Below are 22,439 nucleotides of genomic sequence, written 5' to 3'. Positions count from 1 at the left end.
CTCAAAAGAAAAAGGCTTCAGTCTGGAGGAAAAATGCCTCAAATTAAATCAAGTGGTGCTGCCTGTGCCGAAGGCCAAATCAAGTGTTCTCCGGCAAATGGCAGAGATTTCTTTGAATCTGATTCTGGGAATAGAGGCCGCAGACAGAGGATGAAGCTGTGGACACGGTCTGAGACTCTGCTTTGAATGAACTCAACAGACCTATGGCTGGTTCAGAGAGCATAAAAACACCAAAACATATACAAGTTAACTTTTTTTAAGGCTTTATTTCAACCCCCGTTAAAGCGGTTAATAAATGTGTTATGACACAAGATGAAAAAGCTCTATTGCTTATAACAACAGATGCTTTATGCTGTGTCATGTCTGTGTTGACTCCAGGTAAAATTTTACATGAACCATCATTCAAAACTGACAAATCTAAAGGAAGAAACATATTATGGGACCTGTAAATAAAGCTGATAGTACCCACCTGTTTGCTCTTTGTGTCCTCCTTCAGATAAAAACAGAAAGCAAATGTTTAAAGAGCAGGCAAACACCATCTACATAAACTCTTCTCTCACTCGTAATCTAGAACTAATCAGCTTGTTAAATCTATTTGGATCACAGTCGTGTGGTGTTTGTGTCACAGACTGGCCGTAGCTAACTTGCATTCTCACTCATCGCCAGCAGGGGGCAACTCTACAGGCTGCATAAAGACACCGAGTTGTATGGAACCAGAGGGAAAAATGAAGCAACTTCATCACCAATAAAATGTCTAATTAAACATCTCACTAAAGAGTTTTCTGATCTAAACACCAGTTTTAAATCCTTAGCACAGCACGGTATCTGTATTCAAGGTCCAACTTCAAGCAAGAAAGACGATAAACCTGGACAAGCTTTGCACACAGCTGGTTCTGTCCTAATTTGCTGTAAGACATTTAAACAATTGATGATTTACTGCCAGTTTTTTAAATAGTTGTGTCTGTTACTTTTTCTGTGCTATTGTGACAAATAAACTGTTATTTTCAAAGGATGAAAAAAAACATTTATGCTACTTTGTAGAAGAGTAAATGAAAAACAGCTAAAAGAACGATCAACTGTAGAAAACCTAAATGTATGTTAGCCTCTTTAAGAGACGCAGGAGCTGTAATGTTGCAGTAATAATGTCTGTTTTCCCTCTATTTCTCTTCCTGTGACCCGCAGAACAGGAATTTTTAAGAAGTAGGTGAGAAATAAAGAAAAAGAGAAAGACTTTTTTTGCTAGTTAGCTGATAGTGAGAATGCTAAATGTTTAGCATTTGAGCTAATATACTTCTTCAGGCTGATTAGGTGCCCTCTGCTGTTAGAAAAAGGTCATCCATGTTCATTTTTCACCACGCTGATGTGAATATTTCCATGTGAGCACCAATTTTCAAATATCCTATGAGTAACTGTTACATCTCAAGCCACAGGTCATCACTTCAGGCCAGTTGTTCAAAGAATTTAATCTAGATTAAAATGATCCGGATTTGGAAATCCCATTTCTTGCGATCCAGGATCAGGTAATCTGTCTCAGTTTTATGCCAGTTTTTCAAAGCAACTCTAGATTGATCACCCTGATCTGGATACACAGTCTTCAAGATTATCAGATCTCTGAATGGGACAGCATATCATAAGGTGGGCTACTAGGTAGGTCTGTAAGGAACAACAGGTAGAAGAGCCAACATGGGTCATTGTATGTGTTTTTTTATTTATTTTAGATCTATTTTTATTTTTGTTAGAGAAAAAAAAACAAAAATAACATAAATATCCACTTCCATTTTTAGTTTCTTTTATGACCCCTCATCTTAGTCACAACAAATAAATAAATATACATAAAAAAAATACAGAGAGGATATTTTGAAAATGTCTGAAATGTTAAAAAGAGGCTAAATGTCCAATAGTTAGCAAAATAAAAAAAAACAATTCAGGGTTCTTTTTCATCAGCTTGATTCTTTCCTTTGCCAGGAGTTTCTGAGCTTCTGCCTTTTCAGTTTCTCTTTTTTTCTACTTTACTGTATGAAAGGTTTCATTGGTAGCCCAAATTAACTTCTCTTCTTTATCACTGTAATTGTTTAACATACAAAACAAACATAACAAAATACAATTAAGAGTGTCGACACTAAATTGTAAAAATGGTGTATTATTTGACCAATTCTAGAGTTTTAACACATTTTCTTCCTGAAATCCACCTTGAAATCCTGTCCCCTGTTGGAGACCAAATTTTACCGAAAAGTTCTGAACAACACGAATTGAAGGTTTGATCCAGATTACAACTAAGAATGGATCACGTGATATGATCCGATTTTGAAATCTTTCTTTCCTCTTTAAACAACCAAATTTTAAAATTTAATCCAATCAGATAATCAAAATCTGATTGGATTACTTTTGAACAAGTGGGCCAACATGATCCCAATGGCTCCTAAATGTGGATTAAAAATGATGGAAAGGGAATGACTTCACCGTGGCTACATCTACTTTTTCTACATAGTCTAATGTATAAATCTTTTGCAATAAGGGGAACAAACAGAGGGCTTGTGAGCAGATCTGAGAAGACTTAGAGGACACTAGTAGATATGAAAAAAATCTCTACGGGGTAGAACAGGATGTGAAAGTCGAGTGATCACAAACAAACCAACCTGTTTCTCTTTGTCCTTCTTTTCAGCCTGCAAGGACACACACACCTGTGAGTGAGCTACAGCACTTTAAAGCAAAAATACAAATACAGACTCACACACAGATACATCCACACTCTGACATCCTGATAGCTGCACTTTTACACTTTTATTAACTCCACCCTCCCTGTTAGCCTCCAGTCCCCTCACTCACTGACTCACATATTAATAAAGCTAACTGCTGCTCTCGGGTGAGAGCCTCATTAGATCCTCGTTTCACTGATTCAGGCTTTTATGTCGAGCTGGGAGGTTAAAATCGTCCTCTGAGGGGCTGTAAAGACTAAGCTATAAGTAAAACTTGACATTTTAAAGGATCAAGGCTTTACCTGCATTAAAACACAGGAAGTATGTTTTTAGATTGTGTCTGGGTAGACGACAGACGAGACAATTTAGAGGGGGTCATCATCACACTGGCAGCAAAGCCTCCTGGGATTTAAAAACTTAAATGTCAAGAGCTCTTTAGAGTCAGCAGTCTTACCAATCAGCTGATAATTTCACTGATGACTTTCTCACATAAGTTTTTTCACATAAAAACAGCAAAAACCTGCAGACTCTTGTTCTTTCATTTGGAGATTAATCAACAAATCTGTAGAAACGTATTCCTGCAAAATGCAACTTATCTGTGATCAAAATCCTCTGCTTATGTTTCAGGTTGACAAGAAAGACATAAATTAAACTTCAACCCTGACTCAGGAAGTAAGAATCAGTTGCAGGATTTCTGCACGTCTGAAAAGTGTGGAGAAAGTTAATCACTTTGAAAAACCTACAGTACATCCTATCTTTGTATACATGCAGTATGTATTTCGTATTTGGTTCGATACAGCATCCCAAATCTAGGTTGCTTTTCTGACAACTTTTCAGGAAACTGTGTTATCATGAGTGCTGTCTCTTTGGAAAGACATAATTCTGACTGCTTTTGATTCTTTGTCCTACTTTGAACAGAGTGTCTCACAATAATGTCATCATCAGTGCTCTGGCTGTCACTCCGACTCTTTCTCATCACATCGCTACATTAGATATATATAAAAAAGTTTTCTGATGACCTTTTGTCATCCGAAGTTTGTCTTGGATTTTAAAAAGTTAACAAAAGTCATTTCAAAAAGCAACTTTCTACAGCAATAACATACAGGCTGATCTAAAAAAAAAAAAACAGAATACTTAAAAAAACTGAATTTTAATTCAGTGGTTTGATTCAAAGAGTTGATCTCTTATGTCATTCAGACTCAGTGTACACAGAGTGAAATATTTAAATAATTTCTTTCTTTTAAATTTAGAGATCATTGCTGAAAGATAATAAAAACCCAAATTCAGTAAATATTGTAGACCAAAGGTGTTACCCTTTGATCATCGTGTTAACTGGGAACACCTGCAAAGGTTTCTTGAGCCTTTAAATGAACTTCTTTTACTCCTTTTCGTTAATTTATTAATACTATTATGTGTTTTTATTTATTTATTTATTTATTTATTTTTTATTTAATTGCGTTTCCTATTCTTGCTGATTTTATGTTTTTTATGTTTGGTCCTTATGGTCTCTTTTTAGGCTCCATGGTTCTTGCATTGTCTGGGTTTCTATTAAGTACTATAAATTATGGAAAGGACCTTTTCACCCCATGTCCTTTTGCACTGTCTCTCACTGTTAGTCTTATTTTAAACTGTGCTTTTTGTTTTTATTTTATTGTGCTCATTGTTTGTTTGTGTTTTATTTTGTGCTGAATGCTTGTAAAGCACTTTGTAAACTTTGTTTTTAAAAGTGCTATACAAATAATAAAATTATTATTATTATTATTAGTCTGGATCATTTAACAAAACAGTCATGGGGAACACTTGAAAATTTTAAGTGTGTGTGTACTAAATCCATGTAACACATACTATTCTTCTGTATAAAGACAGTGGTCCCCAACCCCCGGGCCGTGGACCAGTACTGGTGCGTGGGTCAATTGGTACTGGGGCACACATCAAAATACCCAACTTACATTATTTCTGTTTGATTCATTATCTGATTCTGAGCAATGTTTTATTTTGAAAAATTATTCGATTCTCTTCGTCATACCCGTCTATGACTCATTCTTGACGCCAAACCCCATAAAATGGACAAAAAAAAAATCTCTGGAGAGTTTCTTTAGAAAGGGTAAAAACAAAACAGAGAGGAGACAGAAGAAGAGCCGGTCTGTGAAAATATTGTCTGATATCAAACCGGTCCATGGCGAAAAAAAAAGGTTGGGGACCACTGTATTGAGATGTTTCACGCCAATAAACTGCAGTTCCTCCAGTGTCCGTTAGAGGTCACTATTAAACATCCCCCACAGCTTACTTCAAAAAGGGATTTTTGTCTGTATCGCTTGCTTTTTACTTGTAAAAACTGTACAGTGCTACATTTTTTAAACCACTTGTATGTTTTGATTAAGACCAAGAGTTTTACAAACATTAACACAATCTGGGTCAATTTGTAGCTGTTTGCCAAGCTTGTCTCAGCTCCACCTCTTGGTCTGTTTTCATTCTCAGCATGAAGATGAATCAGTATTTGGCTTCAGACCGCCAAAGATGCAAGTTTGGCCACAATAGGGCAGCAGCAAAATCTTAAGACACTTAAGTTTCTCCTTACAACCAAGCATATAAAAACAACAGTAACCAGGCACACTAAATACAGTCACACGTTTTCTAATTTCTTAAGACAAGTTAACCAGAGTAAACACACCTTCTCCTCCTTAGACTCGGACTATCAAAAACAAGGGGAGACGAGAGGGGAAAGAAAAAGACAAACAATAAACATATTAATGCAACAAAAATATTTAATTGATATTATATTTAATTAATAACTTATGGTGGGGGGAAAAACCCTTATCTGTTGGCTCACCTTTTCCTTATCAAGCTTTTAAACAAAGAAAAGACAAAAACAAAGATGTTAAAACACAACAAAGACAAAACAAGAAACTGAAGACTTACAGAAACAGAAAGTTGATGTTTTGTCATGATGACGGAAAGAAATTAAGGACATGAAACCATGAGCGCTTTATAGTTTACCTGCACAAACATTCAAACTCGAGCACACATGGAGGATACACACATGAACAGGACTAGCACAGGGTTTGGGGGATCTACTGCACAGTGTTATTTTGGGATTGAGTCAGCTGTGAGATGACCGGCAGGAGGAGAGAAGATATGAGTTATGAAATGTTAAAGGAACCCCGTAAAGAACGCAAACCTTCTCCTGCTCCTCATCGCTGTCATCATAGACTGAGGAATCGTCCTACAGGAGGACACACGATCAACAGCGGCACTCAACAACAAACACAATCACATCTACCTCCAGATAAATCCACCACAGGAAGGGTTACACAATCACTAAACTTCTAAATCTTTCAAGCTGTAGGAGAAAAGTTCTGCTTATTGAAGAATATTAGGATTAATTATGCATAATTATCCCTGTGTTTGTTCTTTCTTTTGTTTAGAGATGAGACAGAGGACACATGCTGTTCAGAGCTTACATTTTCTTTTTAGTACCGAAAGTTAAAAATATCTTGTGTTTGTTCCCCACTTCAACCAGATTTCCAATCTTCTCAGTGTAATAACAGCAGCCCCAAAGCACACAGCTCTTCTCTAAAGCTCCTTTTTTTACTGCTACAAGCTGGAGAACAAGACGTTCAGAGGAAATGAGTATTTAATGCGAGATTAGCAGCAGCATTTTCATTAAGCAAAAAATGCTGGACAGGAACGGAGACAAAATCGAAGGACATGTAGAACATCCACAGCCTCACCTGAGAGGTTTTGATAGTAAGTGAACTCATTAGTCATCAAATATTCTCTACAAAATCAGTGATTAAAGCTGAACCACACAGTATTTGTAAGGAATGACATAACTTATCTGTGCATTCAAACGTATGTGTGCAGAAGGACCCAAATTATCAGTACCACAGGTTGAGGGGATGCTTTAAATTTGTGTAACAACCAAGTTGTTAAACATTAAGATGTCATATAATGTCATTCATTACCCAGTAATTAGGGATAAACTCATTATCGGGGCCTATATTTGGCATTTTGAGGCATGTCGGCACCAGCCTTATTTGTAATCCGACAGCCGATAAGAAACAAATTTAAAACAATGTTGTTGCGGCTCTGATGCAGCCGCTCCGCAGTCTGCAGTTACTACTCAGTCCCCAGCACTGTCCCACCCCCAGCATCATCTGATTGGTTACAAGCAGAGCCATGGCTTGGGAAACAGCCAATCAGCAATGCAGTTATTACAGTTATTGCAGTTACATAGAAATAAAAAAAAAACTTTATTTACTTTAGAAAACTTAAGCTATTTATTTTTTTAAGTTTTAATTTAACTTTATAAACATGCTGCTGAGCCTGGGAGCTGTTCAATAAACTCATGCTTAAAGGTATTTGAATGAAGTTAAGTGTTGGAGTTTGTATTTTTCAAAATTTTGACAACAATATTTGCACTTTGACTGCAAATTAATATTAGCTTTAAATATCAGTTATCGGCCTCCGAGACTAAATCCATATCAGTCTATCTATACCAGAAATAGTGATAAATACATCTTAAAATAGGGGGTATGATGCATTTTTTCAAAGGGTATTTGAATATGGTATTTTGGTTTGGAAGAAAAACAAATATAAAGATATGTGGGTCCACTCAAGTTGGAGTCTAATTCACTGACAGTACAACAGACAAAACCACACAATCCTCACTGCACAAGGGTCAGGGTTTTAAGTATGTTCACAACATAAGCTGTATAAAAAAGATGGATGACGTTACACCTCCAAACCAGTGAAACCTAACACTTAGAGCTCCCCCTGCTGGCAGGCTGCAGTACAGCTTGTAAAACTCATGTTGGGCTTAATGGGACACGGGTCAGCTGGGAAATGAAAACAACTTAATAGAAATGTTTTATAACTCATGGTTTCTTAAAGCGGGTCCACATTACAGGATAATGAAGCTGATTTTTGTCCTGATTTCCCCGTAATGATCAAAGCCAGCAAAGGTCTGATTGTCAGATGTTCATAAATGACATGGTGTGTGATTTTCAGTGTGGGGTATGTTAAGTGTGATTTTTTTTTTCGGTCAGGGCCTCTGATTGAGAGATCATAGATAATGAACATGTTTAATATTTGCGGCTAAAAATCCTGTAGTGTGTGGGGGCCCCCCGGGAAGAGCTGAGCAGGTACAGCGTGTAATGTCATGTGTAACGGAGCAAATCAATGCGTGAGCTGACTCAGCTGACTGACTGAAGAGGAAGTAGGAAGTCTACCTGTAATACTCAAAACGACTTTACTCACTGTCACCACGACTTCTTACGTAATTGGGTTTTTTTTGTGTTTTTTTTTTCAAAATTTTGGAGGCCAAAAACAACCATCATTACTTTTTCCTGTTCCTCCATCTTGTTTCTTTAGATCGAAGTCATGTTTTACTACGTGAGACTTGGAATATTGAGCGTGAAGAAGCTGAAGAATCCGTTAGTGTTTGGTGTCCTCGTAGTGTACACCACACACTTTAAGATCAGAAGAGAAAGATCTTGTGTGATCTGTCTTTTGTTATCAACAAGTGTGTGCTCTCTAAATGTGTGAAGGTTTGGAGAATCCTGTAATGTGTACCAGCCTCAAGGATTTTAAGAAGAGTTGAAAGCAGGGGATATGATGTCATGACTGACAGCTTTATTGGGTAGCACAGCTCCTGCAGCTTTCTTCACAAAAGTATCAGAGTGGAGAACAAACAGTGTGAGAAAATGTGACAAATACCAACTTAAGACTAAATGTTTGAGTGATCTTTGTTGTTTGATTGGTATGTTTTGGTTTAGCAAAGCCAAACAGATCGCCTCTTTGCTTCTTCCAGCTCCAAAATATGTCAGCAGCCAATCAGTCGCCATGCTTTATTACTTTGCAGTAGAAGGTGATGGTCGTCCATGTTTTTATACACTGAGTTGCTCACAAACTGTCACCGTGCCTGTCAACCAACCTTATTCTCCTTCTCTTTGTTGTCAACCTGGAGACAGACGGATCGCGTAAGGACGGAGCAGGAAATGAAGGAAATGACAGGGCGAGTGAAGCACGACAGCATTAGAAATCTTTTCACTGACATGTTGTTTTCACTATTTTTAACCTGAGGTGGAAAAAAAAGCCTTTTCCACAAACCAAGAAGTCACAAAACTCTGGGTGTTCACATTTCTTCCCTTAAGAGGAAATATTACATTTAAAACCTTTAACTAGCACCTGATGAGAGCGTCAATTAACAAATGAAACCAGTGTCAAAAAACCTTCCACATCCTCTCTATACCTCAGCAGTGGCACACTTAGCAGAATGTGTCTTCACTTTAACATCTGTTCAGAAAAGAGTCTCAAAGCACAAACCAACACATCCAGACTCTGCCTCTCCTCTCCTCCTCTCCCACTCAGACCCCCTACAGTCAGCTGACAGACTCGAGATTACAAGAAGCCATTAAGTGGAGGCTCAACACAACATTTTCAAACACCATTAAACTCAATTATCTGCGGCCCACAGTCTAGTCTATTAAGCACTCACTAGAGGAGGAAGCGTGTGTTAGCAGGCAGCTGTAAATGTGTAAAGAGCTGTGTTAGCATTTAGTATCAGAGGACTTCTATACATTTAGGATTAAGGATGGTGGGATCCATCCACTGAGAGTACAGGAGGAAGCAGATGGGGAGCTGAGAGGGGTAACAGTAACTCCACTGTGTAATTTTTATGATTCCAAGTTTTACTTTAACAGAAAAAACAGCACAACTTATGCAAAGTGAGTTCTGAAGACTTTTGGGTCTCAGGTTTTCTTTCCCATAAATAAAAAAGGATTCTGTGAGAAATTAGTCTGAGTTTCTGTTCTAAATTATAAGTTGGTAAAATGATTAAATCTTGTGTTTGCTCTGTTTGATAAACTTTCTCAACATGAACAATAGAGGGTATGCACATGATGTCACAGCAAGCGGAAATCACTGCGGTTACGCCCACTGAGTGTCAGAAAAAGGGAGATGAGTGGCAGCGTTGGCTTAAAAACAGTATAAAATAAAGAACAAAATCAAAAGATGGGGAAGAGCTATTGCTGGATTGATTGAACTAACATGTTTGAAAAGCAATTAGAGATATCTTTAGACAGGCTACTGAAAGGCAAAGAGAAGAGAAACTGATGGATCGCTGCAATTTTCAGAAACAATCCAGGCAACGATATCTGGATTTACGGTTCCCATTTTGTGTCAATTAACATTATTTATGCTGTATTTTGGGTTAAATCACTCCTTAAATTAAAGCTTTGGTCTACGATTTGGAAGCTTGGTGATTATTAATGACACCGTTTATGAGGCTGTTATGGTCTGATGGTCCGATCTACGCAATATAAAAGGCAAAGAAGGACGAAAAAAATCCATTTCGTACATCAGTTCCAAAATGGCATATTAAATGACCAATCAAAACTGCCATTCCCCTCATTTTGGGTTTGTGCGTGAGTCCATCCAATCCCCTGTCTCCCTCGCTTCGCACCGTCCCGCCCATGGTCCCACCTCGTCCTTCCCCACTACCCTTCTCACGTCAGCTAGCTGCTCAGCTACCGAAGCATTATGGAGCCAGAGAAGACCAAAACCAACCTGTTACCCTCCACAGGGAAGGAAGCAAACAAAAAAGTTTTGTGGAAGAACTATAAGCGATACAGGTGCCAACGGAGACTGAATATTGGAGAAATGTACGACCGGTGGAAAAAGCTGCAGAGGGATTTGGGACTGAAGACTGACGCGAGACAGCTGAGTTTCTGTTGAACAGGTAATGACTTCGTTTACCACAATGGGAGATGTCAGCTGAATAACTGGTTAGTCTGTGCCTGTACTGGCTAATGACTGAACGCTGCTGTTCAGAACGGGTCGGCTCTGTCAACAGATTTTAGCACAAGTTAGCTACGCATCTTTAGCATAAGTTAGCCATGAATCTTTAGCATCGTAAACTGAGCTGGTGAAGACACAAAGGTAAAGCCTCGCCCACAGTCGGCTCTGCTTTGATCAGCTCGCAGTGGCAATGCCAGACCCGCTTCTAGCTCTGTTGGAGGGGGCATAGACCATAGCTTTAAGAAATCTCTAAATGTTAGCATTTTTCATTCAGCTGTGCTTTTCATAACTGAAACATTTTTGACTTTGTGTGATTATGAACGTTGTTCTTGACATGATTTGCAAACTAACTTAAACTGAGGCTAACCCAGTTTTCCAAATAAGGGAGAACTCTAGCACAAGCAGTTGTAGCTGAGTCGTATAAAGTATTTGATCTTAACTTTACTGTCCCAGAGACCACATCTATTAGTAATAATACAGTCTAAATATGGATAAATAATGTGTATTCACTTGGGTAAATACACTTTATACTGTAAACTGAATGATATAGAGGCTTTCATAGATTTCAGGTTTTGTATTGTGTGTTTTCCTGGCGTTGAAATCAGGTACAAATAAACGTCAGGATATGATTTCTGGCCACATGTCAATGTTCACAGACCCCTGGTTCTTTGTTAGCTTTAACAAATCAATTTCGAGTCAAACTATCCTTAATTTCATGTCATATTTCACATTTTAACCAGTCTTGCCACGTTAACTGCCGCGCTCTGCAATGCTAAGGGAGGTTTATTTTGCCACTCAGTCCAACTGAAGTGGACGTGCCCCAGAGAGGAAGTGATGTAAACGCATACCCTCTACAGGACCTTGGTTTTTGTTATTTGCAATTAATTACATTTGAATCGGCAAATGAGTTGAAAATTGTATCATAAAACAGCTTCTTTAAAATATTGTGAGAATAATATAAAATGTCGAAGATCTGAGAAATAGTCTGAAATAACTCTTCAGAGGTTTCTTGTTTGATTCTAAGTTATGACTCCTCAGTTTTTTTCTTACCTCAGATCCCTCTGAGTCTGAGCAGGCAGACTGGTGATAAAATGGACAAAACAATAAGAAAAGAAGATGAAATGAGGTTTAAGAAAAGATACAGCATTAAAAGAAATCATGAAGAGTTGAGTCCCTCTCTCTCGACAAAACAAATGTCAGTTATTTCACAACATAAAAAATAATGAACAGGCAAAAATCTGTGTTTTCTTTTATAGTGTGCAGCTTGTGCTCATGCAGCCAGCCTACCCACCATGTCATCCTCCCCGCCATTGTTACTCATGGCCTGGTGGAGATGGAATAGAAATAAAAACAAGTTATATAACAGAAAACAAAAAGTATGATGACATTAAGAAGAAACAAATGAGGCAAAATGAAAACAATGGATTTGCTGCTCTTCCAGTGGTGCTACAATTCACAGTTTTATAGTGTTTATTTTATAGTGTTTATTAGGATTCTGCAGAATTCAGTTGAGCTACACCTGGCCCTGTTTGTGTGTGGTGAAAAAACATTTTGTTGAGGCTCAGTTTTCTCTATAGGGCCTCTTTTTCTGCTATAAATAAGTTCACCTATGAACACATTTTGAATACAGAAGCACCTTGTTAACTGACTTTGAGTGAAATTAGCTTCAAGTGAACGACTTTGCTAAACTCTTGCTCCTTTCTAGCTGCAACCTTCCGTTCAAAATGGATTGAATCTTAAAAAAGAAAGCGCAAGGTGTTCACAAAAAGTGCAAAGTTTCCAAAGAGCGTTTCCACAGATGAAAAGGTTGCAGGTAAAGGAGGCTTAAACCACCTCTGGTTTATAAGTTGACTGCTAAATAGAAAACTCTGAGAGGACCCACCTCCTCTTCACCCTCCTCAGGTTCCTCCTCGTTTTCCGACTTTTGGAAAGAAGCAGCATCGAGGTAAAAAGCAAAATATTTTTACATAAAATATGTCAAGTGGAGAAGTGAGATGTGGGAGTCTAGGAAAGAGCGGAAGGCGGGAGGAGGAGGAGGAGGAGAGTTTATGTTGATCTCCATGAGTAAATTGGGATAGCTCTATGAATACTTGCACAGCACTGGGTAGAAATTGGACAGGTTTGCAAGAGGTTCATGGTGAGGGTACACTTTCAGAGACTTTTTTTTCGAGGAGAAAGGGAAACATGGGCAAAAAAAAGAAAAAAACGCAGACATACCATCTCCTCCTCAGCAGTGAGCTGCAGAGAGAAAGATACACACTCAGTCTCCTACAGACTATCTGCACACTGGTTGCTCCTGAAAACACTTTTTGCAGCTTCATCTGCCAAATAAGACTTAAATAGACACACTTTCATGAAGCTTTATCAGCTATATATTCAAAAAGTTACAGCAAGGTTACTTTAAAGTCGAACATGACTAAGCTGTCAAGTGAAGGTTGCAGAAAAAAGTTCTTTGTAACTGTAAAAACTTCAAATTCAGCACAAAAGATTTTTCTGTGCATATAAAGTTCAACTCTGCTTCTCCTCCAGCAGCCGGTGAACAGAAATTTAATCAAGGATGTTCATCTGGCCTGAATAGACCAAACTATCCACAGTATAGAAACATTATGACTCCCCGTTGGTGTCTTTTCTCCATTAGACATAATATTCTGCATTAGTCCTTAATCGTCTCTGAAGTTTAAAGTCACCCAAACCTACAAGAGGTTCATTTTTATGTTCTTTGTTTTCATATTCCAGTGTCCTTAATTAGATTTCTCCTTCTGTTGAAATAACACCACACTGAATCCACAGACACCTGCTAATGAGACTGACTTTTACAGAGAGACACAGTGTCATCAACCTTTGCCCTACATGACAGGTTTGCACTCCCTTTTGATGTTTTTGGTGCCATTACTGCACGAAAATGTCGTAAACAAAGTCAGTCTGGAGCTCTTCCATCCACCCAGTTTGTCTCTTTTTTGTTCATAGCGTCAGTCTGACTCAAACACCAAACTTTGTCCATAGATACGGCTCGGTCCAGTGACAAGCTGACATTGAAGTGAAGGCTCAGAGATCTCCACTCAACAAGAAGCTCCTTCTTTAACTTTATCAGTCATTCAAAAGAGAAGAACAGCGACCAGGCTTCTTCAGCTGAAACAGCTCTCAGAACTTTGGTGTCACTCTCATCAAACAAATTCACACTCAGAGTCAATGAGACATGCAAAAATATAAAACTTTTGTACCAGGTAGTAAGTTTTTTATGCTGTAAAAGTCTGTTTTTTGGCTTGGTTTGTATGACCAGAGCTTGCTTATTTGGTAAAACACACCCAAGAACTACACGGTTCCTGAGGCCCATCAATTGTTTTCAAATCCATCATGGGCTGAAGATTTGCTCAAAACATGAAATCAGGCCAGCGATGAATAGAGAAAAAATAAGAAAGTAATAGCAACACACTGCCAGACCAGTAGAGGGCAGAAAGACAATGACGCAGGCCATACAGCAAAAATGGCATCATAGAAGAAGAGATGTGGTTGGTTGGTTGATCGTGTTTCAAAAACAAAGGAATTTGACTCCGGTTTAACCACACTCTCTCTTTACAATTATTGTGAATAAACACTAAATATTAAAAAAATGGAAAAAAAAGAGCTCAAGTAGTAAGAAAAAAATAAATAAATTAAATTATTGTTATTATTATTATTATTATTATTATTATTATTATTATTATTATTATTAATAATAATAATAATAATAATAATAATAATAATAATAATAATAATAACAATAATAACAATAAATAACTTTATCCAGAGAATAATAAAAAATGTAAACACATTTAAGTTCAAATAAAAAAATTAAAATAGATTAAAAGAAGACATATAGAGCATGGAGACAGCAGAAATCGACCAATTTGTGGCTTGAACATGAGCTTTATGACTCTCAGCAGGAAGTATCTGTCTCAAATGGCTTTAGTTTATAATTAAATACTTTCTAATGAGGATATTATGACACGTTAGCATTGCTGAGAACTTCTGTGTTTTAACAGCATTAAAATACTGGATATCCACTGACATGTTCAGCTGAAAGTCTCCAGTTTACAGGGTCACTCTTTAAGCTGTAACACCGGGAGCTGACAGAGACACATTCACACCTTCAGGCTCAAAGAAGACCATTGTTTAGGACTCATCAAACCATCACAGCTTCTTGTGACAGTTTTGTGGATGGGGGTAAAAAATAAAAACACTTCATCAGACACTTAAAAAAAACAGTGTTGAAGGTCGAGTTTGTGCAAGTGTATGTGTGTACTCATCTTGACCACTCACCTGTTTGGCTCCCATTGACTCGAACATCTTCTCCAATAAGACTCTCATCTGCTGGATGTTGTTCATCAGGACACAGGGCTGGAAGAGGATAGCAAACAGAGTCAGAGGAGGACATGAGGTAGGAAAGTTAAGTAAAGTCAAAGTAGGTAGATAAATAAAAAAGTAAATGACATAATAAAGAGCAGTGAAAAAGAGATAAGAGGGAGATAAAAGAATCAAACAAAGAGAAAACAACACAGATAGAAGTTTCAGAGTTATATAATTGGGCAGCAGCTGAAATATTAATCTGCTTCACAGAGGGAGCTCAGCTTCGAAAAAGTTAACTTTCAGTCTGGTTTGGTGTCAGAGAGGAGACGAGGCAGCAGTACTCACTATCTTCTCTTTCTCGCAGAAGGACGGGAAGCTCTTGGCCAGCAGGGCACAGTACTGAAGCAGCACTTTGGTGATCGTCTGAGGAAACACACAAGAAAGAGGACATGTTGACACAGAGGGAACCTGATCTCTGCTGTTTGGAAAGCTTACTCTGTCTGTGAACAAGCCTCTGTGAACTTTTTGTCCCTGAGCAGACTTGTGCTTGAGCTTAGTTTAAAAGCAGGAGCTCAACGATCCAAGAGAAGTCATGAGTTGTGCCCAGATTTCTTCACATCGAAAGAGTCTGATTGAGGAGTATCTGATTAGAATTCCTCTGTTGTGCCTGCCTCGATGGTAGGGGTGGGGGAAAAAAATCAAAGTACCATATAACAGGATTTTTTGTTTGACAGTATCAAAATCTGGACTCTTTGTCCAAAAACTATTTTTTTCCAAGTTCAAATTCTTCATTTCAGTCTTTGTTCATAAAATGTATTGGAAAAAAGTTACCACTTTTCTCCAGCAGAGGGTGCAAGTTTTCTCTTTGACTCACGTGATGTGCATTTTATGGGAAAATGGGTACCAAATTAGCTACTTTTTTAGGTACCCACAGAATTCTGTTAAAAGTACCGGGTACCGATTCACATAAAATTGAAAGGTGCCATGTTAAGGTACCGAAATAAATTCTTGTAACTGTGAGGGAGTGGAAAAGTAGGTGATTTTCCATGCTGGACATGAACACAGCATTGCAAGGTTATAGAGGGATTATTAGTCTACGTCATCATAAAGATACTCACGTATCTTGACCGCAGAGGCAGTGTTTCGCTCCATTCATTCAGAAAAGTTAGCATTTGTTAAACACTGAATTCAACCTGCTATCAGCATCAAATGTAGAGTTGTTTTGTGGACAGTTTCTTAGAAACGATAATATACAACAGAGGCGACGGTGACCAAGTTTTGACGGTCACAGAGCAACTGGTGGTTTAGAGTTAATAGCGACCATGCTAACTGGTGACTTTCAGGGACAGTATCAGTGATTAACGTCCGAGAGTCCCCAGTTAACAGGGTCACACTTTACACTGAAACACCAGCAACAAATGCGGGTGAATAGTTAACTCTGGACGTAGTTTTCTGGTTATTTTTATTTTGAACTGGGTCTCAGACTCAGCAGTCTGTGTGCTCTTTTTTGATTTGGGAGGGTTTCTGATTTATTGACACACGTTTACATCCTGGTATGTCACAGTCTGATAAGTCACAAACCTACGAGCCGTTTTAACCGTTTGTATAAGAGATAATATTTAGTTTAAAAATGTGTTTTCTGCGGTTAACTCCTCCACGTCAGTTGACAAACCATTATACTCCGCAGTACTTCTGCACCCAAGTTGCATGTGTCCGGCGTTGTTGATAAACAAATAATCCCTCTATATATTGAATAATAAATATTAAATTGAAAAAAATTGAGATTATATTATATAAAAAAATGATATCTTTTACTACATAAACACAAAAAATACCGAGCATTAGTACTGTATCGTTTCAAATGTGAAAGGCACTGGTCTGTAGACATTATCATCATCATTTCACTTTTTCCCCATAGTCAGGTGTTAAAAAAGCAAACTATCAAAGACTCCCAATTTATATCGAATTGGGACCCCAAAAAAGTAAAATCATGAGAATATCATCCCATCCCTACTAGATGGTCTAGGGATGCTTTTTAATCCTCTTCTGGGAGAGATGCAAAAACTGCAGTTAACTTGTAAATTATTTGATGATTATCAGTTTTATGCAATATTTTTTCTTTCCACACATCAAGGCAACAGGCGCTGGAGTGTTTGTCTCATGAGAAAATAGAAAAAGAAAAGAATGGCAGAAAGGAACCAGTGGACTGTGCACATTTGCAGATGAAAAAATAAAACCCACTGTCTCAGACATCTAAGAGAGAGAAAGTCACATCATGATGACTCAAAGCTTATGCTGTCCCCCAGATTTACACCGTCTAGCACGATGATAGCTTCCTGCATTAATTTGCGGCACAGAGATATACTGCAGCACAAATAACGATTCCAAGAGAAAATATTTGCAGACCTTTAATGAGGTGGAAAATCTGGCTGGTGTCTTTGTCAGGCCCCTAGAGCCTTTGGGTTGAAAACAATAAATGTCAGCTGTGTTTACCATAAATACTCCTCTGGGTACTTTGCATTAAATCGAGGGTTAATTATCCTGCTATGATGTCAAACCGAGGACAGGACATGACAGAAACTCTGCCTGTAACCTCACAACGTCTAAAAGATTTCCTTTCGTTCTGCTGAGTCAGCCAGATGGCAGATTACGCTCATGCATTAAATATGTGGTCTGATAGCTGTCTGCATTATTCTGTAGGCTTCCCTCCTATAATATCGCCCAATTTTGCTTTTAAGGGTTATCCCTGTTTTTATTGTTTTTTCCAGATGTCCGGTAAAGAAATACAAGAGGAAAAAACAGGAAGTAAAGGGACGATGAAGAGGCAAAAAGAGGGAGAAACGTCTGAGAAATGTAGAAAAAGGCGAGACGATGAGCTAACAGAGGCGCAAGAGAACAAAAAGCGACTGAAAAAAACTGACAGGTGAAGATGAAAAAGTAGAGAAGGAGAGTGACAGGAGCAGATCAGCAGCGAATGAAAAGCATGTGAAGGGTTGGGGACAGCGAGGTGGACGGCTCAGAGTGATGGCTCACATTAGCTATTCTTTCTTTAATGAGTCCCATATCGATTGAGCCATCACAAGCAAAAAAACACACACACACACACAGGCTCACATTTCTCCTATAGAGAAAGGTTTGTTAGATTTAATGGCTTTGCCTAAAAGCAGCTGCATTGAATTAAATATGAGGGAAAATATGACATCAAAGGCTCAATATCAAAACACTGAGCTTTGTGCATTTTGCAAACAATTACCTGAAATATATCCGTGGATGTTTGAAAGATACAAAGGATTCAAGAGTATCAAAACAGGATTTGATTTTGAAAAGCTCCAGAGATGACGCACGGTTTGAAACTGCTCCAGAAAGTAATATTAGAGCAACTCTTCACCATCCCCGGAGATGAGAAACACTTTTTATCCTGACTGGATATTTGACTGATAGACCCCTTTACAACCTACGTCATCACACAGATGCTTATGCTTTTGACAATGGAAGCAGTGTTTTGCAATCGTTCAGACAAGGTAACTTCAATTACAACAGTAAGCAGCATAAGAATATCTGGTTACTCTGTGGTTGATAGTCAGAAATTATACTACACCACAGAATTGACTTCTATCAAGTTCTGACAGGATCATGACCATGACAGAGCAACCAGTGTTATGAAGTTCAGATGCTAACTGTGCCAACTGAAAACTTTCAACTGAATGTTAAGTCATTGTCAGCTGACAGTCCTCATTTAACAGGGTCACAGTTTACACCGAAACACCAACAACATCTGTGGCTTCGAGCTTTCAAATATGATATCTATATCTAACCTCAGTTATCCAGATTTGACCACCAACAGTTTAAAATAACTGTCAAATTCAAAGTTTTTACTTTGTTGTCAATAAAACGTTGGTTTTGGACCAAGGTTTTTACCAGTTAGGAGACTTATACAGTGGCTAGTAAGTATCAGAAGATTTGCAACTCAAAATCAGGCAAAAGCTACAACACGAAAGCAAACCATACTCTATAATAAACCTAGGACCCAGCATCCACATATGTGGACATGACATTTCTGCCTCTCAGGCCCATGATACTTTATTTTTAAAAACTTTGACTGATTAGCTACAATTAGGGACACCGTCCACATCATCTTTCGGTGAAATCACAACACACACCAATTTAGTGAAAAAACAGTGTATTTAAGTATAATAAAGCTACTAAAAAACAACTAATAGAGAACTCATAACACAAATAATCAAACTTCCTGTAGAAAGAAAAAGTTTAGTTATTATACTTATCAGGTCTTACTTATCCAAAATAGCATGGTAACAAAAGCTTGGGTATTAAGAGGTTAAAGGACGTAGTCTCCCCCGACGTCATCTGTCTGTTTCTGACAGAGATTTTTGAAGCATATCGGCTGTTGTGGCCATATTGTAACTCAAGGAGGCTCATGTCAGTCATGTGACCTGAGCTGTGCCTCTGATTGGGAGAGGTCGCTAACCCTAACGCCCTAACAGTGTGTGCTGATAGTGAAACTAGCAATCCAGATAGGAGATGTTTTTTGAACCAGGCTGTAAATAGGTTTATTTCTGCAGTGAAAACAGCCTTTTTTGTCTTGTTGTGTGTGTGTGACTTTCAGTACTTCTGGAGCCAGCCTCAAGTGGACGCTTTAGCAGGCTTTAGCATTTCAGCATTGTCTCATTGTTTAGACTGAAGCAAACTGAACAAAGCAATGGAAGTACAGCCACAACAGAAGTTAAAGGTCAGCTTCAGCAGTTTTCTAATAGGCTGTTATCCCAGCAGACACATAGAGAATGTGAAATTAAGTAAAACACTCTCTTTTAACTTGAGCTATGATACATACAGTCCAAAGTTGAATTAGCATTTCACTTTGATGACCTCATAGACGCCAGAAACCAAAGAGTAAAATCACAGAGATCAGTCTATAGTGGTAACTTATAAGACCTCAAATTAGCTTGTTTGTTTTTAACACTTCAATACCAGCAAACATTTGAACATGACCTTGTGTTTCACATCTCACCTTGGCAAAGCGTCTGTTATAGTGAGCCACCACAGTCGGGTCAGGACAGTCTAGCTTCTTGATGATCTCAAAGCTCTGGTTGAGCTGAGTGAAGATGTCGACCACGGAGCTGGAAAACAGAGCATGCTCAGACGTCTGCTGGAACTGCAGACGGAAACACAAGGAGAAGACAAAAAAACAAAATTCAGACAATTGGTATTATTTCCTGTAATCAAAACAGGAGCTCTGCTATTTTCATGAAGTGCTGCTGATGCATGCTGACTCAAACATCTTCTGTAATCAAACAATAACTCAAAGCATTCTTATTTCCAAGCCTTGCTACTGATGCAGTTCCTGGGTAATTACTCCATAGATTTCAGGACACTCTGACCAGTAGGCATTATTAGTCACTGGAAATCTTTCTCCTGCACTGGAAGCTGAGAGTGTATTGACCTGTTGCTCTAATCATACGCTCCTGAAAATGTATTCATCAGCTGAATGACTCAGATGGAAATGTAGATGTGGCCCTGAGGGGTGGTTTGGTAGTTTGTGGTAGTTAAGAGAAGCCTGCCACATATTTCCCCAGTGTGTCTGAGTCCTGATGTATCCTGTCTATCTCTTTTACTGTCACAAACCTGCTGCTTGAAGATCCATAACAGGTCCTTTAAGAGGCAGAGGGGCCCAATACGCACTTCCTCAATAAAACCGGTCTCTAATGTACTCTCATAAGTTAAGAGACTTGTGCCATCAGGCTACTTAAGAGGGTTAAGTAGAGGAAGGTAGCATAATGATGGATGCTTTGTGTAATCTCTGTGGGTAAATTCACAGAAACATCTGTCCTGCATTTATAAAATGAAGCTGAGCCCGTGAGAGAACTCAAGCAGCAGGGTCAAGTCAGATTTTTTTCACTTCAAGAACATTTTTTTCTGCATTATACATCGAACTAGAAACACACTCAGAAAGTGCAGACCGCTAAGTATATTGCGACTGTCACGCAACACTTTAGTCCTACTTTAATGTTATACTCCCTTTCAGCAGACTGTCTGCTACAATTTGGTGTTAGTTGCAGATTTGTACAATAATTTGTTTCTTGACAGTGTTGAAAATTATGATGACCCAGTACATATTTCATGTTCTGGATCTTAGTATCCAGAATATTGCCAGGATCTGGATCATACTTTTACATCTGTCAGAAATTATGGTGACCTTGTCTTGTCTTGTCTTGCAAAGCAATCCGACCATTTATGGTGGAGTAATACACACATAAACAATCCTTTAAAAAAAGTCCTGGATCCAGACAGTGATCCAGATCACCTGTAAAATTTAATCACTTCTTCCTTATCCCATTTTGAATATCTCCTGACAATTTCATCAAGATCTGTTTGTTATTTTTTAAGTTATGTTGTTCACAGACAAACAAACTCTCCGAAAAACATAACCTCCTTTGCTGAGGTAACAAACACATTTAGGTTTTAGATAATGTTTAATCCTGAAAGCAACTGCTGTTTTCATTCATTTTAAAGAGCTCCACCTTTGCCCGATCCTCTACCTGAGGGTTGAATCTTTCGTCACTCCCGCCCCTTAGATTCTGTGTTGTGACTAATCCCAGACACTGATGTAAATCTTCTTCTATTTGACATGTACAAAATGAGTGATTCATGTGAAGCTGTTTACTCAAGCTTTAGGTCACCCAGAGGTGGAAATGTTGATTTGATCGCAAAAATATTAAGCTTAATAGAGTTTTTAATCACAGTGGTGTAGACAGTTATTTGTTGGCACCAGTGTTAGTGAAGTAGGTGTTATTTGCAATGAGGCTTGTTGGCATAAAAATGGTCTGATTTTCTTCTAATAAATGCATAATGGCTCATTTGGAAGAATGCAAACAACACTTTGATTTGAAGTACCGCCTATGGAGCATGTTACCCTTTGTGCATGCTTTATGAATGATGTCCTTTTGGCTCGTTTGCACAATCCTTTTGTGACTCAGACCCACCAAATATGCATCACCAGTCTTGCTCAAAAAACCTTTTCTTCAGACTAAATTGAACAAGGTGCAGCCTTTATATCTGCAGGAGGTCAACAGACAGCACTTAGCCATCATTCTGATAATCTAAGACTGGCTGAACAAAAGTAAACTCTGCTGCACCTGAAAGGCTGCAACATCCTTCAGAGAGTCTCTAAACTGAAGGTCGGGACTCTGAAGATGTTTTTTCTTTTGTTTGTGTCCGTATTGTGCTCAGTTTGTTTCTTTTTCTAAAGCACAATCAACAGAATGATGGGCTTTCACTCTGGATGCTCCTGACATGGCTGGTATTTCACATTTACATTTGACTCTGTGGTTGAGTTGAGCTCTAACATTGAGCAGCAGGTACTGATTGCTCTGTGATTTACTTTCTGTTACTGTTCCTTACTGTTGTGCTCTGATATCAGGAGGAAGTGAGTCCTCCTCCATTACCCCCCATGTTCCTCCTCCAATTTCCTCCATTTAGTTATCACAATGACCCGAGTTTCATAATTTGTACAGCGGTCATAATGGCTCAAATCACCAACATAATATCTCGTATGCACTCAGTGAGAAGCCTGTGAATAGTTCCTGTTTGTATAAATGTAAT

At 38.4% G+C, this 22,439-nt stretch overlaps 1 protein-coding gene across 1 annotated transcript in view; it reads right to left on the bottom strand.

Moving 5' to 3' along the window:
• unc13ba (unc-13 homolog Ba (C. elegans)) overlaps positions 1-22,439 on the bottom strand; it is a 224,964-nt gene that overhangs the window by 16,131 nt on the left and 186,394 nt on the right. The window contains exons 30-32 of the mRNA XM_074669684.1: positions 19,849-19,992; positions 15,168-15,245; positions 14,796-14,873 (exon numbers count right to left, since the gene is read on the bottom strand). Coding sequence (XP_074525785.1) covers positions 14,796-14,873; positions 15,168-15,245; positions 19,849-19,992 — 300 coding nt within the window. The remainder of the gene's footprint in view (positions 1-14,795; positions 14,874-15,167; positions 15,246-19,848; positions 19,993-22,439) is intronic.

This window comes from Halichoeres trimaculatus, unplaced genomic scaffold, assembly GCF_033239565.1.
Source record: "Halichoeres trimaculatus isolate MK-OKI-2021-1 unplaced genomic scaffold, fHalTri1.1 fHalTri1_scaffold_5, whole genome shotgun sequence".
NCBI lineage: Eukaryota > Metazoa > Chordata > Actinopteri > Labriformes > Labridae > Halichoeres > Halichoeres trimaculatus.
This window is presented reverse-complemented; position numbering and strand designations above follow the sequence as displayed.